The sequence below is a fragment of the Sarcophilus harrisii genome, chromosome 2, assembly GCF_902635505.1.
Source record: "Sarcophilus harrisii chromosome 2, mSarHar1.11, whole genome shotgun sequence".
Lineage (NCBI taxonomy): Eukaryota > Metazoa > Chordata > Mammalia > Dasyuromorphia > Dasyuridae > Sarcophilus > Sarcophilus harrisii.
The window spans coordinates 557,424,996-557,451,189 of record NC_045427.1 but is presented as its reverse complement, the minus strand read 5'-3'; the positions used below and the strand labels follow the sequence as shown (position 1 = coordinate 557,451,189).

At 33.9% G+C, this 26,194-nt stretch overlaps 1 protein-coding gene across 7 annotated transcripts in view; it reads right to left on the bottom strand.

Annotated features, from left to right (window-relative positions):
• BTRC (beta-transducin repeat containing E3 ubiquitin protein ligase) overlaps positions 1 to 26,194 on the bottom strand; it is a 198,990-nt gene that overhangs the window by 72,063 nt on the left and 100,733 nt on the right. For 5 of the 7 annotated variants that reach the window (XM_023496399.2, XM_012541720.3, XM_023496413.2 and 2 more), the window contains 2 exons: positions 17,993 to 18,070; positions 7,393 to 7,482 (listed from right to left, as the gene is read on the bottom strand). In XM_023496399.2, coding sequence (XP_023352167.1) covers positions 7,393 to 7,482; positions 17,993 to 18,070 — 168 coding nt within the window. The remainder of the gene's footprint in view (positions 1 to 7,392; positions 7,483 to 17,992; positions 18,071 to 26,194) is intronic. The other 2 variants (XM_023496402.2, XM_023496416.2) reach the window with 1 other exon arrangement.

Genomic DNA, 26,194 nt, shown 5'->3' with positions numbered 1-26,194 from the left:
TCTTAAATGAAACTCCCATGGAAGGAGCTGAGCTGATTAGCAGTGGCCATGTATGGGATATTAAATTGGAGAGTAAGCAGCATTTCCTCAAAGTCTGTAAACAGATTTAGAATGAAGACACACTGCTTATATACAAGGGGCACAGAAAAAATAATTTAAAATCTATGGATTTTTTTTCCTTTTTCAGAAACTGTCTGGTATTGTGCAGCTGTGCTGCTGTCTTCATCACTCCCTCTGTCTCCAGTCTTGCTAATTAAAAGGTTGATCACAGAACAATGCTCTTCTCATTAATTTCAGTGTTCCGATTGGGCAGGATCCCCGCTTACCCCACCTGATCTTTTCACACTGCTGAAGTTAATGTGACAGGAGCCCGAAGATGGATTACCTGCTGCCATATTGCCCATCGCCTCCAATCAGGAGCTATCTGTGTAAACTGATTGTTCTAATTTGCTCTCATTATTTTTACAATATCAGGAGAAAATAACGCACACAGCTCACTGTCAAAGCCATGAAAATCAGCCATTAGTTAAACCCAGACACTGAGTGGCTTTATTAGGGGCACTGCAGTTTATTGATGTAGCTCGAGTCAAACAAGGCATTTGCTCCAACAGAAAAAAAAATGGTTATGTTGAAAATAAATATTTATTGCAATAATACAGCAACAACAGGATGTTTGAAGTATCCTACTCTTAGAATGCAAACTTGTCTTTTGACATAAATTAACAGTAGAAGAGGACAGGGTCAAAAAACATAACATGCAATGTGCATTCAATAGTCTTGCTTTAAATCCATGAGCATTTGTACCTCTTAGAATTCATAAATAAACCTTATTCTGTAATTATGAAAATTAATCAATCAATAAAATGCTTTTATTTTTGTTTTAGAAACACAATAAATAATTGCTAGATGAATTTTACTCTAAATTGTACAATATGGATTAGGAACAAAAATTATTTCTGTGGTAATAATTCAGGTGCCACTCAAAACTAGCAAAGCTCTAATTTTTAGATCAGATTTTCAATAAGGATGATTTTTTTAAAGCTTTGTTCCTAATTTGCCTAATATTCTGGAAAAATGAGAGGATATACAATAATGAAAAGTAAACTAACCAAACAACAGACTGGACTTCGATGATGTGAGCAATACATTGTTTAAAACAGAAAGCAAAACAGAGCTGACAGGTTTGGAATTTTGGTAATTGTTCTTTTTTTTTTTTTAAATTAACAAAATTTGCTCCTCCTCCTCCATCCCCAAACACCAAGGTATATTAAAGAAAATAAATTTTCATGCTGTGATGTAAAAGCTAATACTTATAATTAAAAAAAAAAAAGATTTTGTAAGTCCAAATTTCTACATATGCCTATCTATATTTTGCTGCTAGACTTACCAAGATGTTTAAAATAAGATGAACTAATGTTGCCAAAACAGCAATTTTTCCATTTTTTGGGGGGGGATGGTGGTGGTAAAGAAAGAGCAATGGGGACAGAATGAATAGAAAAAGGTCTCTTTTTTAAAAAAAGATATTTAAAAGATCTCCCAGATCTCTCTCTTTTCTAACTCGGTATCAGGAGGAAGTGTGGCTTCCTCTCATTTGTTTTCTACATAAAGGGCAAGGGCACCCTTCTTGGCTGTTCCCCTTTTAATGACCACTTTTCTCTTTTCTGAGCAATGTGTGCCATGCTTTTCTCCTTAAAATTCCTGCACTAAAAGACTGCACCATACTGCACTCCGCAAAACGTGCTGATGGCGCCAATTACAAGCCCCCAGCCGAACGCTCCAGCCCCCACCATTCGGGTAGATTTATGCGGGCTCTTGCCGACGTTATTACAAGTCAGAGTTTATTGGGAAATTGTTACATTATGCGGAGTGTCTAACAAATTGCTTATGCTGCTATAATTGGATTACAACAGCCGCTTGCTCCCACCGGTAAGATTAGGCAAGTAGGACTCCTGCCGATCTCTGAGCGTTAGCAGTAATTTTATTTGCCTTGCCTCTCTCTTTCCTAACAACATGCCTCTCTCCCTGCCAGCTGTCTGCTGAAAAGGCACAGGCTTGTTCCTTGGCCCTAACAATGCAATTACAGCCCCGCAGATCGCACTGTTTGTGCATTAAGTACAGAGCCAAAACGAGGCGAATTGATCGTTTGACTTTTGGAAGAGCCATGTGATCTCTCCGTGCGGGTGATCCAACATGCATCAATGAGCAATGCTGCAGTAAATTCTTGATGAAGAACTTTCCTGCTTCATCCCCTTCTCTCTACCTCTCCTTTTTCTTTATGGAAGATACTGAGACTCGTCATATGCTAATCCAGATCAATCCACACATAAACTTGATCTTATCAGCTTCTTGGTTAGATTTAAACCTGGACTGATTTTAGTATATTCAGGTACTTCAATCAGATATGCCAGTAGTTCCTTTATCATCAAAGTGCTACTGCTCCTAAACGGGTTCACAAACAATTCATTTCAAAGAACTACAAAAAGTTGTAGATTTTGTCAAATAGAACTGTCTTTGAATGGCTCTGTCCATATTCCCAAGCAATGAGCACTGAATTCAGAGTTCTCTTTTTCTCTGCAGAATTGCTCTGTTGGAGGATCATCGATGATGCTGACTGGTATGCCAACAAGAAGAATCAATATAACTGGACTTGGGGAACTGAGGCCGCCAGACTGATTGCTGCTCTAGGCAAAGTTTTTTTTAACATCTTTCATTGACAGCTTTCAGCTACTTGTTTCTTTTTGGTTTTATGTTTAACAATGAGTGTTGGTAGCTGAGAAACTGTTTTGTATAGTTACTCTGATTTGAGGGTACAATTCCTATAGCCTTTAGGGTTTGTATATTCCTTGGCTTGAGACAGACCCCTAACTAATTCTACCATTTTCAGCATTTTCCCAAACAATACAGTCTATGACTGGATTTCCTCAATGATACGTAAAAGTATGCATTAAGTTTTAAAATTTTTATATGTTGTTATTCCTAGATATACCATGTATTCATTCATTTAATTCATTCAACACACTAAATATCAGTTTGTGCATAGCACTCTGTTAATTGCTGGAAATAATACAAACGTTAGCTATATATGTATTGATATGGGCATAAAAAAGGTATGTATAGGTGGATATATATGTACATGCACATTAAAAAATTGTACATCTATTTTTACTTAAGAAGTGCATATAAACTCTTACCTACAAGAGAAAATCCTTGGTTGAATTATCAATTCAGTGCCAAACTTACAACCTCTGTGCAAATGTTCTCATTACCAAAAGAAACTAATAATACTCATTAACTTTATGCAATTTGAAAAGCATTAAAAATGGCTTTTGTAAAGTTTCATTCATGCTTTTATAGAATACTGGAAAAGTGATAGCTAAAAATCATTAAACTTCAGAATTTTTAGAAAAAGGTGATTTAACATGATATGATTAAATCCTACTACATTAACAACAAAGCTAACATTTAAACCTGTTAGTTTCTGTGGTAGAAAGGACCACCTGACAGACTACTTGTGGAAAAGCAGATTAAAGAAGCCTGTTAACATGTAGTTTAAAACTCAAAAGAAACTCTGAACAGCTGAAATGCCTTATAAATAGCTCAGACCCAGAGGAAGTGCAAACGTCTGCATTGTGAATTGTAGATCTTAATTACCGACAATGGCTGGTACAGCAAGTAGCACGAAAAAAAGTGAAACAGTTGCACTGTTCATGGTTGGCAATAATTCTTCAGGAAAATATTTACTATCAATCAGTTATGAGAAAAGGGACTCTGTGCTCGTAAAACAGCACGTTGCTTCTCATACCAGGACCATTTTGCTTCAGCATAATCTGAATTTAAACAGCTTGTTTCCTGCGGATATAATTTTGGAAATAAATAAAACAAGTCTTCTATCAAAATCTGGAGTGAGTGGAAAGGAACATCACATTTTTCTGTCTCAGTCAGTTGCAAACAGATTATCAGACTAAGAAAAAAATAAAACCCCTACAAACCATTGCTGAAGGTTTATCTCAAACTCATAAAGAGGCAGAAAATTCTGTACTGAGGCCAAAAATCCAGGCAAGACATGTGACAACTAAATTAAATCTGTTTTGTGTAAATGTTTAGATCGAATAAGACAAAGCCAGAAACTAAAATTTTCAGCAATATTTTGCTCAAACTGCTTAAATGACAATTTTAACAAAGAAAATTTTAGTTTTCATTTTTCTTTACTAATAAAAAAATCATGAAGGTTGACAGTATACATGCTGCAATTACGGATCTTAAAGACTAAAGTGACAATCAATAATGGCTACCTAATTAAAGCCATAATATTTTCAGCACTCATCTAAATGTATCAAAATAAACACTGTCTTCATGAACTATACAATGCTATACTTTGTAAGAGGCAAAGTTTTTGTTGCAAATAAAATAATTTCAATGTTCCCAAATCCAACTGGGAACAAAATGATACTAAAAAAAAAAAGTAAGTCTGCACCCTTTCTGAGTTTTAAATCTTTTCTTAGGTTACTTCTACCATCTTTAATATCAAAGATAATCCTGTTAGTCTGAAGTAACATTTATAATCCTCTGCTTCAGTTTCTTTATATTCTATATTCTCAAAAGTTGGTTGGAAAAGTAAGATGTCATCAGTAAGGTAATCTTTGGTGCAATATTCCATAACTTTAGAATGTTATAATAGCAGTGTTGCTAAAGACATTAAAAAGAGATTGTACACAATTTTGAAGCTTCTATATGTATTTCTCAAAAAAAGGAAGGATTAAGAATTCAATAAGGGCTTTGAGTCATATCTAAGACAACAATGTCATTTGCAGCACAGCTGAGCTGCCCTGAAATAGTTTTTGTGATAAAAATGGCTAACACCAGGATACCAAAGGTGTTGTATGGGGAACTGATGAAAGAGAGTAAAGATGGCAAAGTAAAATGGTTTAAGTAACATTTAAGGCACATTGGAGCACAATTTAAATCAATATTAATATCTAAACCAAGTTAGCAAAAGCAGAAATATCAATGGCAGCAAACCATATTACAAAATAGCTGAAGATTAGAAAATAGTATCTGTGTACAGCTCTACAATAGCAGGAAGGAAAACCATATTTTTTCCCCAAAGATTATGCAATTGCTAATTTAAGTAGGACTGATAACACTAATCTCTTCAGCTATATCTATTCTACACTAGCTCTTCCATGGGAACATGAGATATTCTAAATAAAATGAGGAAATGTTTTCACTATTCCTGTATTCTTTGAAAAGAAGAAATTGGTTCTAACTACATAGAATTGTTGCCAAGGAACACTCAGTCATAGGTTTAAACAGGAAATGATGAACTAGAATAGATGTTTGGGGCCAAGAAGAGATACAAGCAAGTTAGATAAAGAACAACAGGAAAAGGTTAATAGAGAGAGCCAGAAGATGTCTGTGGGATCTAGAGCAAATGTGTTGGATCTAGAATGATTCTACTGCATATCACATAGTCAACACTAAGAACTACATTTAAGCTTGGGCATTTATTTAATGGAGGTACCAAATTAGATTTATGATAGGATAAAAGTAAAATGAGCAAGAAAGGGATGAGAAGGTCACCATCTGGGAGTGAGTCAGAATGCTGAGCATCAATGAGAAAACTTATTTCCACACCCAAGAGCCTTATAGAAATTATGCCATTGTACCAGATGCCAAAATATTTCTAACCATGCACCATTGAAGGAGAGGGTGGGAAAAAAAACACACTATACAGACACACACCAACATAACTAGCTAGCTTGGAGATCCTGGCTTACAAAGTATGGAGTAAACAAAAGGAACAGATGCTCACTTGGCCGGCTCTCAATAAAACTCATTAAAATTGTCACCCTGTCCTTGGATCTGTGCTCATGCTAAGATTTTACCTTGTTTAGCCAGAAGTCACCCACTTGTGATGAGACCCTAAGTCAAACATAATCCAGAAACAAAACCCTCCTTAAACACAGCAAATACACAAAATGACTAGGTAGTTGGGGATGGAGTGCTATAGAATATAACCTTTTTACTTCTAAATAAATGATTGGAAATAAAAGTATTTGTACTTTACAAAAGTCATATATGTCTCACATTTTGAAAGAAATCATTCAGACATCAGGATATCTGAGAGATCTCATTGGTAAACCTTCTAATTGTAATCTGAATATAAATATTAGATCTTCATTTGCCTACAGACTTCTGGATAATTCAAAGAAATAGTATCGGTAAAAACAAACAAAATATTTCAGCCTTTGGATTTTGGAGCACAAGATTAAGACTCCATGACAATAGTCCTATTTCTAATAATAATAGTAATACAGCTGAGGGCCTAGATATAAAATACAATAACGTAGTTAAAGTTACAAGTGTTGTAACAGCAACAGATCCCTAAATGGCTATAAAGGCAATAATTTTTACAGATACTCCATATTAAAAAGTCAGCTAAACAAACAAAAAACACTAAAATATTGTTTCAATTTCTAAAAGAGATGATACTTGAATTTACTTAACTTTGGAAGATCTAAAATAACCAAATCGAGGTCAAACAGCTGGCTAGAGAAAGCTCCTGAACAAATTATAGACCACAATGTAAACCTGAGTAATAGTAGACAGAAAAACCTCAACTCTCCACAGCTTGTATCTAATGAGCACCTCAGTATTTATTCCATGGATAGGTCATAATACACTTTTGAGAAATGGTTTTAAAGTACAATTATGGCAGATAGGAAGAAACTGCAATAAAGTTAGAGTAAATTAATTTCAACAATGGATGGGAATAGCTACCTTCAGTTGCAAATAGATTTAGGTAGAATTTTAGAAAAACTATCATGTATGATATAACTATTCTAATTTACACAGTAGAAAGAAGTAGCTTATGTGCATAAACAAGCTTGTATACACACACCAAAAGCATCAAATACAACATTCTTTCAGGAAGTGCTTAACAAATAGTAATAGATGGTGAAGTAATAATTATAACTTTTTCTCTTTTAGGTTTCATTCTCCCTATAAACATACTCTTCACTTATTCATGTATTAAAACCTTACATTAATTTTTAAATTAAAGTACATGGTATTCTATTTGCCTTTGCCATACCTTAATTTTGTGATTATTGAGAACTACTTTCCAAGCAACAAATCAGAGTTCATCTGAAACAAATCTTGACATAAAACCCTTGCAACAGATTCCATTGCTACTGAAGCACTGGAAAACCCAATTTCTTGTACCTAATTTGCTACAACTCATCATATAACAACATGACAGAGAAATGATGTTTCACTTGTTTCATTTCTAAAATAGGCAATCCTTAAGTAATTTTTGTTTACAGCCACATTGGATTAAAATAATTTTCATGAATACCAATTGGCATACTATTGATTTTCAGTGTTACTTACTTTGGCCACACAATTTTCAGTCTTCATAGCAGTACTTGCTAGACATACAGTTTCTTGGTTTAAGCAGAGTCTGGCACAGCTATTGTAGGTCTGTGAAAAGATTTTTTAAAAAAGTTTCAATACAGAAATACTATTCATTTTATGAATTTTCACATTTTAGTACAAGCAAAATAATTCTATAAAGTCTGCCTTTATATCCCACATACAATGAACCATTATTTGTATCTGTAAATCACAATTATTAGTCAGGATCAAGAATTAATAGGAGTATATGATTGAGGACATGTTTTTTTTTAAACTTTCAGAGGAAATTGCTAAAAGTCTTATCCTGATGGAGTTAAGAGCTCAATGACATGGGCAATTTATCCAACAATATATCTCAACCCATCCATGTACTTTCATCCTAGGCAATTCTGGTTCATGATGAAATCCTGCAATCCTTTCCAGGTATAGATTTATAATCCTATGATCCTTCAAAATAGCCCACCAAATATACTGAAGAATTTCCTCTATCAGTGGCATTGCATTGATACAAATGGAGAATGAGTTGTCCGTTTCTATGACCAGTCCATTTCTTTTTCTCTTAATACACCTTTTTGATAATACATTTTGTGTTGCTTCTTCACAACTTTCATTAATCGAGAGGCAGCATGGTTCCATAGAATAAGTACCAGTTCTGGAATTAGAGGAACTGGGTTCAAATTTCACCTTTGATACTGATTATCTCTGTATGACAATGGGCAAATCACTTAACCTCTCTGAGCCTTAGTTTCCTCATATGTAAAATAAGGAGGTTTGCTGAATAGACTCTGAAGTCCTTTCTAGTTCTGTATCTATGACTCTTAAGATATAATTTTGTAGTCCAGAGAGGTTAAATTCAACTTCAAAATTCCAACAGATTAACAGGAAACAAATTTAACAAAATAAAAATACAACATGGTTAATGCTAATTTGCGGTTTTCTAAGTCAATATGCAGCTCATAGGGATTCCTTTCTCTGAGTATACTACCACTGCTGTAGTCTACATATTATTACAACCATGGGCTCTTCCATTGCCTTTTGGATGATCTAAAAATTTAATTTTTCAGAGACTCATTCAGCATTACAATTTGATGATTAAAGAACTTGATTCTTACAGCAAAAGAATTTTGTAGAAGCTCTCTTACTATAAGGTATCCTTATACTTATGTCAAAGTCACAAAAGATTCCTTGAAAGATGTAGCAATTTTGTTTGCTAATTATTGTTATCAATTGAGGCATAAAATTAGAGGAACATAATCTTGCCAAAGGTATCTGATGCCATTGTAGAGACGGTTCAGCACAGAGCCTAATGGGAAGAAGGATTTTTTATAGAAAGTGAAGTCTTCCAACTACTATCTACCACTGCATCTGGGACCATCTCCAGTCATCCTGATGTATCTCTTGCCGTTGGATCCAGATGGTTCTGGAAGAGAGAGTCAAGCTGATAAATTTGCACAGCTCTGCCGCACTTAAATCCAATTCACTTGCAAGCCAAGACACCTCTTTCCTGATGTCAATGGTCCTCAATAGTCCTCTTTGAGAAAGAAGGACAAATAACAACCTCTTTCTGTAGATGTCATTTTGTTGATTGTACCAAGTTCAGAACACTGTAGCATTCACCAAGGTTCATAACCACTCAAGAGTTCAGTCTGACTAGCCAAGGGGGAGAAACCAAAAGGATGAAGAATGCATATTGTCCAGACTAAAATAAAACTTTGGATGAAGAGTTCATAAAGTTTATCAGACTGTAGGCTCTTAGCTAGACATTGTAGACGAACGAATAGGAATGAATAGGAACAACTGAATAGGAAAAGAACTGAATTGCCTCTGGGAAACTATGAAATGCTTTAAAAAACCCCAAGCTTCTCTGCAAAACAAAGAATCATCTTTCAAATTCTTCCATTAATCTTGAATCTCTAAATTAAAAAAATTCTAATCTTTAGAATTACAATCTTATCTTTAGTTTTATATGAAATACAAAACAACTCCTATTCTGGACAGATGAACAAGCTGTTGATTCCTAAGGTAGGATGGTATGGTAGAAGAGCATCAGACAGGAATTTGGGAGAGACTTAGGGATGAATCCTCTCCTACCACTGCATGAACACAGTAGAATTATAATAACCACTTTGTATCTTAGTTTCTTCACCTATGAAACAGGGTTAATAATGCTAATAGCAACTACTTTACAGAGTTGATGAGAAGATCAAATGAAGTACTATGTGTAAAGTGCTTTGAAAGTCTTAAAGTATTACAAAAATGTCTATTATTATTCCATCTCCCTTTTAAAAACCAAGGCCTAAAATGAGGGAGGAATAAAACTTACAGTTCAGAGAAATGAGAACATTTCTTTTTTTTTTTTTTTTTTTAAATTTAATAGCCTTTTATTTACAGGATATATACATGGGTAACTTTACAGCATTAACAATTGCCAAACCTCTTGTTCCAATTTTTCACCTCTTACCCCCACCCTCTCCCTAAATGGCAGGATGACCAGTAGATGTTAAATATATTAAAATATAACTTAGATACACAATAAGTATACATGACCAAAACATTATTTTGCTGTACAAAAAGAATCAGACTCTGAATTATTGTACAATTAGCTTGTGAAGGAAATCAAAAATGCAGGTGTGCATAAATATAGGGATTGGGAATTCAATGTAATGGTTTTAGTCATCTCCCAGAGTTCTTTTCTGGGTATAGCTAGTTCAGTTCATTACTGCTCCATTAGAAATGATTTGGTTGATCTACGTTGCTGAGGATGGCCTGATCCATCAGAACTGGTCATCATCTAGTATTTTGTTGAAGTATATAATGATCTCCTGGTCCTGCTCATTTCACTCAGCATCAGTTGTTAAGTCTCTCCAGGCCTTTCTGAAATCATCCTGTTGGTCATTTCTTACAGAACAGTAATATTCCATAATTTTCATATACCACAATTTATTCAGCCATTCTCCAACTGATGGACATCCATTCAGTTTCCAGTTTCTAGCCACTACAAAAAGGGCTGCCACAAACATTCATGCACATACAGGTCCCTTTCCCTTCTTTATAATCTCTTTGGGATATAATCCCAGTAGTAACACTGCTGGATCAAAGGGTATGCACAGTTTGATAACTTTTTGAGCATAGATCCAAACTAGTCAATGAGAACATTTCTAACAAACTTTAATATTACTCATGCCAAAAAGATAACACAGATCATGAAATCTTCCAATTGATGATATTATACATGCTAAGCCTCCTATTTTGTTAGAAAAGAATAAGATCCAAATTAAGATGGGACCAAAAAATTAATTTGATAGGTTAATTTTAGTCCTTAATGAATATGTTAGTATATGAAAATCACCAGTTAAGCACAATTGGTAATGCTGTTCAGGGTATACATCATAACTGCAGGATGGCAAATGAAGATGATGAAACAATATCATGTGGCAATTTTGCATGTTATTACAATTCTGGCCAATGCCAGAACAATTTTACTGTATCTTATGATGATGTGAACATTATAATTATTTTTGTGCTTAAAATAATGCTAGGAAAAAACAAAAAAGAAACTCAGATAACTCCATTTTATCTCATATAAACAATAAGCAGACTTTTTCTTTATTCATTCTTTCAGCATTAGATAAAGAAAGCTTTTGGAAAGAAAGAAGGCATGTAGTTACTTTTATTATGCCATCATCATCAAGTTTATTTTTGACTTGGCCAAATTGATATTTTCTGAATTTATTTGCCTAAGTTATAAATCCAATTGTTTTATTAAACATATAATTTTAAGGTTAAAATGTAGTTATGGCATAATATTTTACAAGTTCTAAGAGAATGCATTTGAACACTTATGTTTTGTACTCAGGATTCAATTTTTTTTTTGCAACTGTTCATTCACAAAACAATCATTTACTGCATCATAAAAAACAACAACAACAATAACAACAAGCTTCAAAGAGGCCTGGGTTGTTTTAAGACTTCTGAGAGGTCATTAACACTGTAAAGAACTGAAATTCAAATTTAAGTCTTAGCAAGCAGAAAGTTGTTTTTTTCTTTTCCTCTAAAATTAGTACTTTTTGGAATAGAAACTGTAGTTTGAACACTGGACTGAATCAGGATTCCTTTTTCTCACCTGTCAGGGCTTTACCAAAGTGAAACTAGAGATAAATTACTTAACTATTTAACCCTACTTGTTTCTTCTGTAAAATGGGGGTCCCAAGTGTTCATAAGAATCAATGAGTTAAAACTTGTGGAAGCCCTTTGATCTCAGTATAGAAAAGGGGGCAAATAAATTCAATGCCTTACCATTGCAATAACACTTCTAAGGTAGAACACAAGTCAGTCAATACTCAAAATAACCTCAGGCAAGATAGATTTCTACATTGCGATGTTTGAAAAGGTGGCTTCATTTCTGAACTAGAGGCAGAGAATTCTGCGTTGGAGTGCTTTAATAAGGTTTTATATTGCATATAAAGCACACAAGCATAAACTGGTGAGATGCCTGCTTGCTGAAAACTACCTTCTCTGAGAAAGCAGGCTGTAATTCTGAACAAGTTTTCAATTTTCCCACTGCTGCTAGGGTAAAACATTTTAAAGAGTTTAATTTTTTACAATGGATTCAATGACATAGGATTATCTAACAAAGTAATGGCTAATCAATAGAAGGTTTAGTTGTCAGGTGAAACATATAACACACTAAAAGGGATTGATTGCCAGACTTCTCCTTATTTACTAGGAGGTATATATTTAAAATGACACAAACTTGTTACTAGGCTGCATTCTTTTAACCTTGCAAAGAGCTGCTTCAGAAGTCTGTTCAGCAACCCTATAGCAAAACAAGATATAGTATAATGAAAATGGATGAGAAATGGGGTGGGAGAACCTTACAGATATATGATGGCATCCAATTATGTCAGGAGCAAGAATGTGATGTAGAAAAAGCAAGTGCCCAAAGCTACATCTTAGGCAAGCAGGAACTGGTCTTTAAAAATACCACACAGATGCTACCAAATCTGGTTCCAGTAAATGCAGAGCTATAGTTGATCTCATTCTGTACTGCTCTTACGGTAGGTACTTTTAGACTTGTGCAGCTAGGCACAATAGTCTTAAAACAACAACAACAACAACAACAACAACAACAACAACAACAACAACAACAACAACAACAACAACAAAAACACACCAAACTGCTGTGTCCAGATTAAGTGTTGAATACAAAACAGAATTAGGCCCATATGGATTTTGACAAGCATAAATGCTATTTCCTTTGTAATTTATACACAGTAGCTCAAGCTTCTATATGAAAATATACTTTTTATGGTCATTGCAACCCAGGAGTTCAATAATATTTTTCCCCACTAAGTCTGTGATTATATAATTTATCAAAGAATGATTACACTGAAATAAAAATAAAACAAAATACCAACCCTCTATACAGCCTTCCTTCCTCCAAATAATTTTAAGAAAGCTGGTTATTAAATTGCTTCTTTTTGAAGAGTTTTGGAGCTAGGCACAAATTGCTAGCCATGTTTTTTTGTTTGTTTTTTGTTTTTTAAAGTTATTAGACTCTAAAGAATACAGAAGCGGGAAGTTATATAAACAAATCACTTCATCAGACTTGGGAAGATCACTTTTGTCTCACTTAGGAGACCTGCATTAATTACCTTTAAGTTCTTTTACATGGACTATTTAAAATAAATGCAATTTATTTATTTATTTCAAATGAGGTGCTTCTGCCAAAATATTAAATAATGTCTACAAATACAAAAGCATTTTTATAAATAGGTAATTAAAATAGATGACTAAAATTAAGTCAAGCTGCAAAACATTACCCAGAATGCATTGGGGCTTTTTTTTTTTTTTTAAATAAACATATCAGGCATATTTTTCCCCTATCAGAAGCCCAATGCACTCTAGGAAAAAAAAAAAAGACTGCAAGTTTTTAAAGAAAAAAATATACAATGAAATAATGCCAAAACCCAAACTAAAGTATTTACAGGAGAGTCCCTTAAGCATAGTTTGTCATATTGCAATTACACCTTGCTTAGTGCCAAGCCAAAGTCCTTAATATTACCACTAGAGGGAGAAAGTGCTTTAACACAAGGCAATGGTAGATAGGAGAGAGAATGGGTTTTTCTTGAGCAATTATCATAACAAAGCTCCCTTGGCTGTGTGTACCTTCTAATTACTCAACACAATTAAAATGACTAACCTAAAACAAATAGGAAAAAATCTTCCTGCCTGATATCAAAGACTTCATTAAATTCTTGGAGTTTTTTCATCAATCAAATCAGAAAGAAGGGAATGCTATCATATCTAAGCACTACAGCTATTAAATGAAGTAAATGCTGCTAGATTTTTTTTTAAAGGAAAAACTGGATCTCTCGCAAAAAGAAATGTCGTGGTATTTACCCATCTGGATGCTGCTTGAAAACAAATTGTCCTCCAAAGAGCAGAAATACAGTATGTTTTCTCTCAGTTCACTGGCTTATGAATTTGACTTTTTTTTTGTTGTTGTTTTGTTAATACACACCATAATGTCATTTTGTGTGCTGGTGATATGCTACTTTTTCCTCTTACTCATTCAACTGTGTAAAGGAGCTATGCCCACTGTACTGCCATGCTTATAGTGAGTGGGCTATTTAAACTCATGTAACTTGCTTGTTGCTGCTTCTATGGAGTCATTCCAAGGCCCTGATTACTTGGAACAACCCAGGATTTAAAAATTTAAATGGAGAGAGGGAGGAAAGAGCAAGGAAAACAACTCCTTGCTGTTTCTAAAAGGTTTAAATCCTTCCTTCTATAGAGTCCTGTCATTAACAGAAGATGACAACCAAGTCATTTTTCTTTCTGCTGACAATTGTGACATTTTTCCAGCAGCGTGCAAGGTGTTGAAAACCTGGCAGCTGTTACCTCCTGGGATGAAGCTACTTTTTTATCCTCCCTTGACAGTTTAACTCAGTGGGTCAGCACCTTTAAAGACTGCAAAGTATCCTTGAAGAGGATGGAGGCTTGAATTACTGCTCCCTCCCTAATCAATGTAAACCCTCACTGCAGGTGAACTCTCCATCTATAGAGGTGCACGGGGGAGGAAAATGTAATGCCCTGAGCCAGATGGTTTTTATCTTGTTTTTAAAGAATAAAAGAACTAGCTAACAAGGGGGACAGCTACTTTGTTAGCATCTTGGCCTCTCTCATGGCTTTGCATCCCCAGGGTTCCAGCCACACAAGAGAAAGAATACAGAAAAACGTAAACACTTAAAGAAATATAACTAGAGGGCTGGCATCATGCTGCTTTCAAAGAGTTCTCTAAACTCTGATGAATGCTTTATTTATCACTGCCCACGTTCTCAGGATGGTAAGTGGACACATACACAAAGGGCAGGGGGTAGAGGAAGGATTAGACAGCGGTCACAATTTACTCAATTACATAGAGATCCTATGCTGACAGATCTTATTAGCACTAATATAGAAGCAATGGAAAAACTAGTATATCATTAAGGCCATATTTTCTTAAACTAACATAGGAGAGAAAACTAACAAAGTAGTAGATACATTTTCTTGATTTAACAACTTAAAGAGGAAAAGCAGAAAGAAAACTTGAGCTACTTTATGCCAGCCAAATTATATTCCATATTTTTAGAATCAAAAGGTGAAGTTTGTAAATGTGAAAAGACATTAACTTTCCACTAAATGGGTATGTTGCTTTTCTTTTTGTTTCCCTTATTCCCTATTGGTAAAAATGAAACAAGAGAAATCAGGCAAACAAAATGACTTGTCTGGATAAAAAAAGACAGTAATGTCACTGGGCTACTATTTTTAGTATTCAAATACATTTTTAAGCTAATACTACCATAGTGGTAACAGCCTTTCCTCAAGGATCTAAAAATATTTCAAATAATCTCTGAACTCTGTAAGTTTAGTTTGAATTATACTAAGCTGGTTACAATGTAACTATGCCCATATATTGAAAAAAGGAAAAATAAAACTTTCTAAAAATATGGAAGAAGAGGTTCTTGAAATCCTATCAGAATGCTGTGTATCAACAATACCAAGTTAGGGGTCTGACCTGAAGTACAGCTTACATGATTCAAATCCTGATTATATATTACTAGCCCACAAGGCACCTTTGACACATCTTTCCCCAACAGAGCTTGTCTGCTGAACAAACCAATAACAACAAATGGCACTTCATTATTACTCCATTCAACAGAGGGAAAGGGGGAGTTTAAACAACCTGCACTATGCCTTATCTTTAAAAACAAAACAAAAACCACAACAGTGGGGTAATCAAGTTCAGGGCAGTCCTGGACAGCTGCCCTGTGACCTGCTTATGTTGACCCCTGCTATTCATCACTCATCCCTAAGATTGGGAGGGCAAGCTCCTAGGGAGTGACCACCACAATAGACAGCTACAAGCCAACAGTAATCTGGTTGAAGCAAAAAACCAGATGGCACTGCAATAAATTTACAAATCTACATTCATGGAGCTGTTAAAACACCCAGGAGCTAAAAGGCTCTGAGAGCCCCAGGAGGATCTCTTACTTTCCTGTTTCTAAAGGCCATTTCTCTTTTGGAGAACACTGAGTTCATGCTCTTCATAAAGAGAATAAAGATAAAACCCCCTGACAAAGAAGGGAGGAGGGAAAAGCGTCATGACCTAATTAATCTCTAGTGCTTGGATCTCAACACTGAATGATAGGTATTAGAAAAGTCATCTAGAGAAAGGGTGGGCAAGGAAGTTGTTGAATTAAATGGGAGGGGAAGAGAAAAGCTGCTTTAAAAGAAGTACAGAAAAAAATTCAGTCCCTTTCAAATACTGCACACAACACAACTTGCAACTGTAAAATAATTCAATAACTCATGCATTTATTTTTAAAATGAATCAGATTAGTCCCATGTGTGACCTGCTGGTCCATCTGTATGTGCTGGACTTAATGGGCACGGTTTTCTCTTTTGCTTCAGTTTGAAGTCTGAGAGAGATAAATTTAGTTTAATTTTCAACAGATCAGCCTATCCATTTTCCAAATGGACCATCTGGACCAGCCTATTAAAATTAATTTATAACTTTGCAGAGTGAAAATTCGTTTGTTAGCTTAAATAAAGTTGCCAAAACTTTTTTTTCTCATGTCATTGTTAACTGACAATTGTTTCTGTATAATAGTTATAGTATTCCTACCTCTAATTTTATTTAACTTGATAAAGTTCTTCTATTTGGATGTAGAAGTTAAAAATTTATCACCTTCAAGTGACCAAATTACAATCTGACTATCTCAAAATTACTGACATATATATATATATATATATATATATATATATATATATATATCACTGCAAACCTACTAAAATGAACCAACTCCATCAAGGTAATTTGTTTACAAAATAGAACATAGTACTTACTGAAAAATAATTTAATTCACAATAGATACAAAAAAAAGTGGCAAGGACTTTAAATATATATATATATATATTCATATTCCTGAAATTAACATTGTATGTGTTTGTATCATTAGACATATCGATAAGCAAACTAGAGCCTAGAATAGTGCTACATTAAAATTACTGGGGCTGAGGATTATATAATTTATTATAAAACCTGGCAGTCCCAAAATGAAACTGACCTCTTTTAAAGTTAGTAGTGCTTTTTCTCCTTTCCATTCCACTTTTGTGAGAGGAAGAGAGATGAAGAAAGGGGGAGAGGGCTCAGAAAAAAAGGGAAAAGAGATATTAAAAAGTTAGTTATTGATGCCTTTTAATCATTGTTGGCCCCCTTGAAAGCCATCTTCATTGGAAGTGCTACAATGAAAATGAGGCTCACCACCCAAATGGATGGGAATCTAAGTTAAGATCACAGAAATTAAGGCTTCTGGAAGCAATCCATTTGTGTATTCATTTGGTTCCAAAAAAAGATGGTACAAAACAGTAGAAACAGAGAAAAGCATATTTTTCCATTCTTAGGATGTTCTCATGACCATGCTGATTTTGTTTTCAGAAATTCTTATTTCTAAAAAAATGGTACCACAAAACTAAACTTTCACAAGTAAAATACATATGCCTGAAGCAAACTAAAAAGATGTGGAGAATCAATGATGCCCAACATATATATAACTAATTCTGTCTTTTGGGAAAAAATAAGATGGAAAGGAGAAAAAGTTTCCACTTTAGGTCTGTCAGGTCTGATAAACAAATTTTGTAAATGACTTTCTTTTATAATTAAGCCAAATATTGATTAAGCCCATGAAAAAAAAAAAGTTCTTTTTCCTACACAAGGAATCTAACCTTCATTACAATTTCATTATATGTAAGAAATTGACTGTCATATACTAGTTCACCACAGAGAGCATGAAGCAATTTTCTTAAAAGACAGAAGCTAGCAATGAAGATATACATATATATCTGTGTGTGTGTGTGTGTGTGTGTGTGTGTGTATAGATAGATAGCCAGTCTAATTTCTAAGTGATCAAACTCCATAGCAGACAATGGGATATTGAGAATTGTTTTTGTGCACTTGCGCACATGCGCGCGCGTGCGCGCGTGTGTGTGTGTTTGTGTGTGTGTGTGTTTAAAGTTAGACTGAATTTCATACCTGTCTAAGTGAATTCTTCTCTGGTATTATCTTCCTAGGGGGCTCGTCATTATTACAGTCTTCTCTCTCTGAGGAATTCTGTGAAAGAAAGTAAGCTTTAATTCAGTTCTATCATCTCCAACATTATTCTGTGGGAGGAAACTGAATAAGAACTATCATTCTGCAAGCTAAAACATTATATATCTGTGCGCTTATTTGTATGTATACACAGACACACACATGGACGGCCCAATACATGCAGGGACATACACATATATTATTAAAAACGCATGTACATGTTGTGGATGTTTTAGGTACTGCACAGAGATTAATGCATATTATAGGTCAGGTTTATCTTCCTCAAAAATAGCAGGTACTAGATGCAAACAAGTACAAGTCTAGGCCTATATATTATCACAATTTCCTATATATTCTTTTTTATATGACTAATTTTCAGCTATGCCAAATGGTAAAATATAGTTTAAAAAAAGGCATTAGCAATTTTAGTAGTTGGATTTACACACACACACATACACACACACACACACACACACACACATATATATTTCTTAAGTCAGATGCAGACCAGGGATTATGAAGAGTCAAAATAAGAATCAATCAATTTAGAAACTGGCAATGAGGGTGAGGGTACTTTTGAATAATATTTTTATGAGTGGTACTTTAAAATATTTTTAATATAATATTTTTATTGTAAGAAAACTCAGCTTTCTATGGAATAAAGCTATTTATTTTGGAAAAGTCAAGTTTCTGGTGTTAAGATCTCTGTGTTACATGCTAAGTTCAATGCCTCTGGAAAATAGTAATTCACCAGAATAATAATTTTCAAATCTTACTCAGGTCCTAATTCTTCTGAGCCCTCAAAACTGGGTCTACTTTCTTAGATCTTTTCCCTATATTTCCTAGCTGTCTTATTTTAGAAAGCTAATATTAATATAGCCATTAATTTTAATTCAAATAGTAGGATTGATTTCTAAAAACTTTTGGCCTCTGTCATTACCAAGTAAAAGGGATAACTAAGAGGTTTTCATATACTTAGGAAGAAAACATATCTAAATAAAATTTACTCTAAAGCAAAATTCATAAGTAACAATAGTTATACTAAGTTATTCAAGCGAAGTAAGTTTTATAAAACTAGAAAACAGGTAACATCCCAACAATTTTAGCATCTAAATTTATACTACTAAAATCTGAACAATTGCTATTTTGAGATATCATTTGTTTAATTCTAACAGGAAACTTTTGTTTCCAGAGTTGAAAACTAAATCTAATTGTAAGGTCTCTATGAAAGTTTTCATATAAGTTTCAAATCAAGCATCTACCTTTTTTCTTGATCATCTTTTTTTAATCTACCCTAATTCTAAAGCAGTAATTCTTAACTTGTTTGGTCATGGATTCCTTCTTAGAATACTGTTTGGAATACATAAAATAAAATACACAGGATCACAAAAGAAACCACATATATGTTGATATAATTATTAAAATATTTAAGGTCATGTATCCTAAGTTACAAGCCTTTATTTGAAAAGTACTTGAGTCCTCAAGGTTGATATAAATTGGTCATAGTTCTCTCCAATAACATCAGACATAATTGCTCCTTTTGGGTTGATGCAAAAGCTACTATAATTTAGTTGGAGGTTAATTCTCCGATATTTTAAATTTATGATGTCTGCAATAAGATGGTTGCCCTTAAAAATGTTAGAAAAACCATAAGCATTGGAAAGAAAAGCAAGAACTTTTAAGATTTTTGGTTTCTCCATACATGAAGGCTTCTCCATACATGAAGAAATAGTAACTACTATTAAAAGGGTAATAAAGATTCAGTTTTTGACTTCTAGGGCACAAATTATGGAGTATATATAAAGGCAAAAGTCAAGTTCAGATCTATATAATTTTAGTATATTTTTTACTTATTTTTTTAATGAGGAAATTGGGGTTAAGAAACTTGCCCAGGATCATACAGCTAATATGTTAGTTTAGTCTGTGGCTAAATTTGAATACAAGTCCTCCTGACACCAGGGCCAGTGCTCTCTGTCCAATGCTCTATCTAGCTGCCCCCCATGAATTTATCTTTAGAAAAGAACATGCAGTTCAATTTTTAATTAGCAAAAATGTTTTATGTATAATTTAGCTTACTAGAATTTTACTGGTAAAATCCTGTTATAGCAAAATGAAATGGCAAAGTGTTTTGTTTTAGAGAAATTTAGTTATAAAAAGTGTTCTGAATTAATCAGGAAAAATTGGGAGGTGTCCTATATATACCTACAATTTTCTTCCTTTAAATTTTTAACATTTTGACCATTGTCTTATTTGATTTCTGTGGACAGGAATTTGTTTCAAGAAAAACTAGAAGGTTATCTGAAGTATAAAAAGATAACAACAGAAGAGGAAAACTAAAGGAATAGCTCAAGTAATCCTCCCTACTACCAATGCAAAGAAAATATAAGTATGTTTTGCATAAACAGTGACAGTAAAAAAGGGTCAGATAAAAAATGTTAAGAGTAAATTATGTGTAATCAAATACTTTTCCTATGGGCCATTTAACAACACATAAAAATAAAATGAAAAACAATGATTGGTAATGCTATTTGACATGTTAAGATTTTATTCCTGCATTTTACAGTGTGCCAAAGTTGGTTATTTCTAAGCCAAAATACCAAACTGATACAAAAATTGACAGCTCATTTTATGGCACTTCACCCAAAGAATTATACTATTTATTTTATCTTACTTCAGTGAAACTGGGGCAGCCTTCTGGAATGGCTCTGACTCTACCCACTTTACCCCTCCCCATCTTTTGGTGGCAAAGAAATAGCATCAAAGACATAAAAACTGAAAAGCCAAAAATTACACCTTATAAGAGAAAACCAGTTATCCCAAAGAAAGGAGTCCTCCAATAAGTTTGCTAATGTCTCCAATACCAGAAGACGATCAGATTTCTTACACAAAAACAGAGAAATGTCGGAGGAAAAGAAAGGACACTGAAAAAACAAGAAACAAAAAGAGTGGAGAAAATAAGAAAGGGAAGACAGATGGAAATCAGCAATGGTGGAAATTATTAGTTGCAACAGAGAAGGTAAATAGTAGACACTGACAGCAAAGAATAAACAGCCAGTGATGAGGAGACAAAAATGACAAACTAGTTTTGCAATTTGGGAGGGCAAATAAGCTGCATAGAAGGATTGTAGCCTTTCATGGGATTGGATATCACTTGGTGTGACACATATAGTCATCTATATTTCAAAACCACCAAGCCAGATATATGTAGACCATTTTTCATGCATTTGTATGCACCAAATAGCCACCTGTAATTGATGCTGAAGGCATCACCTACAAAAAGTCACTAAGCCTTATCTAAAAAACCACACCTTTAATGTTTCCATGTATCTCTCTGAAAGTATGTCAACTAAGACATTTCAGCTTATTTATTTATAGGAGATATGAGGAAAGACAAAGGATTTGTCTTTTACTTGCATCTATGGCACATCATAGTAATTCACTTTTGAAATGATGACTCTAAGAATAAATTACACTATTTAAGAAGTCAAGTATACATATAGCATATTTTAGAAAGATTTTAATAAAAGAACAAAATTTTAAAATTCTAGCAAATAGAGTAAAAACTTATACAATAAACTATGCTAGAGGAGTTCTGTGGGAATTCTAAAATGACAGCTAACTTTAGTAATATAAGTATCTGGTTTTATTAGCACAAATACTCTTTCCACCGATGCAGATCACACTACTGTGTGTGAAGGAAAGATAAAAGGCTTCAGTAAAATATACTTTAAAAAAAAGTATATATATGGCTGTAAAATAAATAAAATAAAAGTAGCAATGATTAGTTGTTCTGAACTTAATTATTAGCCTGTTCTCAGAAGAGGGATGGAATGCCATCAGTTGGCCTGTACTTTTTAAAAGTCTTTCCAGCTTGGTTCCTTTCCTAGACCTTGAACTCTGGAAACCAGGGTCATCCCTAATATATACGTGATATTAAGGCAAGATGTTGGAACTTAATCATAGATAAAAACTTTCTGGGGTAAAAAACTAATAATAACTATCTGTACTTTTTATAAAATAAGATAATCTTTTGTTAATTCACTACATTCTAGGTCAACAGTATTAATAAATCTAGCAAAGAACCAAACATTTCAATTACAAGTTTAGAGTTAACTTAATAATTTTATTTTATTCAGGGCTATAACAATATCAGCATCATTACTGAAGTCTGAGAAGTCAAGGAGAAACACATGCCATTTGTAGGACTAAAACATAACATCAGATTTTTCTAAAATGTTTCGTGTGTAACAAGAATGTGATACTAATGTTTGTTCAATAAATGACATAAGGCAAGGAAGGAGGAATGCTGAATAAAAAGAGTTGGACTAAGAATTCTGGAGGCAAATCAAAAATCATTTCAAAATCAACACATACAAAACCCCTCTTCCTTTCTCTCCCAATTTCCCTGTCATTCATCAATGCTGCCAACCATATCTGTAGTCTTGAAAGCTTGAAATCATTTCTGACTCATTCTTCTTCTTCACCCATGAAATCTAGTCAGTCATCAGGGTCTATCAATTTTTCCTCCAAAATCCATCCTTCCCTATATCTGTAAGCTTACTGTTACTACTATCCTATTTCAAAATTATCAACATCTTTTGTGTTGGATTATTGTGAAAGTCTACTCACTAGCCTCCCTAATTTGAGACCTTGCCTCACCTTTCCTTCTTGCCTATTACCTGCAAGTGCTAGATTAGTCTTCCTTAAATACTATAATCATTCTGTCATTTTATCTACTCAAAAACCTTAAATGGTTTCCCTATTTCCTACTATATACAATATTTTAAAGGCCATTCATAATGTCTAGGCCAGTTTGCATACAACTTTGTTTTCCACTACTACTCAATTTACTCTATGAATTTTCGATGAAACATTTCTTTATCTAAACTCTAATTCCCTCAAATCTTCTCCAGAGTGTTATGGCCTTTATAGATTATATACACAAATTTTCATTTAACAGAACTGTTGTAGTCTATCCCATCTTGACATGAGGAAGTCCCAATACAAATCTGTGTTAGATAACAACCCAAGATAAATATAGAAACAATATTAATTTCTAGAGAAATAGTCCAGAATTCTGTTGAGTTCTTAAACCTTATTTTTGATATGTATTCTTTAAAAAAATAAAAATGAAACTTAAAACCCTCCACCTTAATCATACCAAATAAAATGATTATTTCTATATACAAAGCAGAATAAAAAAAAGATTTCTATGTAGAATTGCAGATCTGTATTATGTAGAACTTGTTTTTCTTTGTAAATATATAATAAATTCAACAAAAGATGTCTAGCTTGTCTATGTCTCTTTTTGGCTTTCATTCTGTTCTCTTCTATACATTTTAAATAAGGCATAGCATTCTGAGTAGTATGCCCTTTGCCTCCATCAAAGGATTTTATCTTGATTCTTAAGGCATATTCAGGCTTAGTAGACTGGCACTGTATCATTATCCCACTTAATGTCTCTAAATATTAACTTGTATTGTTCTTAAATTGTTTTTATGACTATATTCCCAAACAGACTACAAGCTCCCTGAAGACACAGGATGTTACTTTTTTCTATTATTCTAAAGAACCCAATACACACAGAAGATGATAGAATCTAGAGCAGAAAGAGACCTCAAGGCCAATTAATTCCAATTCCCTCATTTTATAAATAAGAAAAAGATCACACAGATAATAAATATCAGAGATAGATTTGAACCTAGGTCTTTTGATTTCAGAATTGGAATTATTTCCTTTATATCACATAAGTTCCCAATAAAAAGGGAAGACGGCATTTCTGAAATGGGATTCAAACTCATGCTTTCCTGCTCAGATGAAAGCATCCCTGAATAAGGAAAAAGAAACTTAAAACTAACACCTTAGCACATTCAGCTCTCCTGTTCATAGAACCCTCCTAATCCATTCTCTACATTTCCACCAAAGTGGCATTAAGCATAGATTTATCCATGTAATTTCCCTTCTCAAATTCTAATGGCTCCCTATTGTCTCTAAGATAAACTAGAAACCGGAGCTTTGACAGTCGTTCACAACTTGGCCCCAAACATACATATTACTCCCCTCCTTGTCTCTACAATTCTGCCAAACTGGTTTTCACTATTTCAAACATGACATTTCATCTCCAGTATCAGTTCCTTCACCCTCGACCACCATAGGCTCAGAATGTGCTCGCATCTCCCTCTTCTTTCAAGACATAGGGAGTCTTTTCTCATTCTCACACATACCATTCCCTCCCCCACTACCTTGTATTTCTTCTATTTCACTATATTTTATTAATTTGTATCTATTTTCTTTATACTCGTTTTGTGTTGTTTTGTCCCCCATTACCTACCTCATTGAAGGTAGCTTCTTTGGGTCTGTATCTTTAGCACTAAGTATAGTGCCTGCTTCAATGGATCCTTAATAAATGCTTTCTGATTGGTTGAGTAGTTGGTTGGTTTATAAGACAATGCAATCACTTCCACTACTTAGCTAGTACACAAATAAATCTATAACCAAGAAATTTTCATCAAAGGAGTCTCCCCCAAATTCAAGAAAACAAAATCACCTTTGGTAGCTTGGAGGGAGACAGTCATCTTAAAAATAACTAGAACACTTGATGAATTAGGTCTGTAGCTATATTCCATATGGAACACTTGAGCAGATTACCTAATATTTTCAGCTCTCTACAAGCAGGCTTCCCTGCCATATTTTTTTCTCCCTTTAACATTTAAAAATATTTATTTAGCAATAGCATGAAAAGCTTATTCAGAAAAGGTGCAGGACTGGTTCAGCTGGGCACAATTCCCTTTCCTCTACATTTACCTGGTCAACCTAGTCAACACTGTGGCAAGTCAAAGGAGTCTCCAACTACTTTTGTATTGGTTTTTGAACTAAGGCAAGCAGGAAGTTGTACCAAGACTATAAATCTTGAAGACTATTTCATCATCTAATTTTAGGGGGGAAAATATCATAACTTATGTGACAAAGGACTTAGTACATGTTGCTTCTAGCACAAATAACTTTTCCTCCATTCTTGATTTTTCTGCTATATTTGATTCCATTTACATACATATGTATATATGCATGCATTTGTTTTAATCTACCACCTTTTCATCCTTCTATCACAACCACTACTCCTATACCCAACTGAGAACAGAAAAAAAACTAATTCCATTGCAAACATGTATCGTCAACCAAAACAATTTTCTAGATTGACTACATCCAAAAACACATCATTTCATTTTATACCTTAAGTCCTTGATTGATCTATCAGGAGGTAGGTTGCTTGTTTTATCACTACTCCTCTGGAATTGTTACATTAATAAGAGTTCAGCACAACAATATTCTATATCATTTACATATGCTATAACATTCATTAATTTCCCATTTATGGATTTCTTCCTCCTCTTTTCTTTCTATTTCCTTGTTGAATGAAATGCTAAATTTTAGTATATGTATGTATGTGTATGTACTCTTCCTGCTTTTGACGAGTTCAGATGAAGGTGAAGTTCAAATGTCAGACATTCCTCCCATCTCCTCCTTGTTGGGACAGATGTCTACAAGATACACCCTGATTATATGAAATAAGTGTCCCCAACTTTTCTTTCTCTTCTGTTCTCAGTGATTCATTCCCTCTCTATTTTTAAGATCATCAAGAAAACAAAACCACTTTGAAGTCTAATTGGATTTCCTCTTTAACTCCAGCTGATGATGTTGAGAACATCTGTATTATCTATCTCCTCATATTTGAATATAAGCAGTTTATCCTAGTCCTTTATTACTTTCCATTCATGTTTACCTTTTTAAATTTTTCTCTTACTCCTCTATTTAAATTTTAATGTCTCTATGTTGTTCTGGTCTTTTCATCGTGGGTACTTGGAAGTTCTCTATTTCATTAAAAATCTATTCCTCTTCTCCCTCCTTTGATATTTACTCAGTTTTGCTGAGTAAGTTATATTCTTGTCTGTGATTCAATATATTTCCTTTGCCTTCTGGAAAACTGTACTCCAAGTTCTCCACTCCTTTAAAGTGATGGCTGTTAAGTCATATGTGATGCTAATTGTGGCTCCTTGGTATTTGAATTCTTTCTTTCTGCCTGCTTTTCTTTCATCTGGAATCTCAGGATTTTGGTTATGATTTTCCTAGAAGTTTTCATTTTGAGGT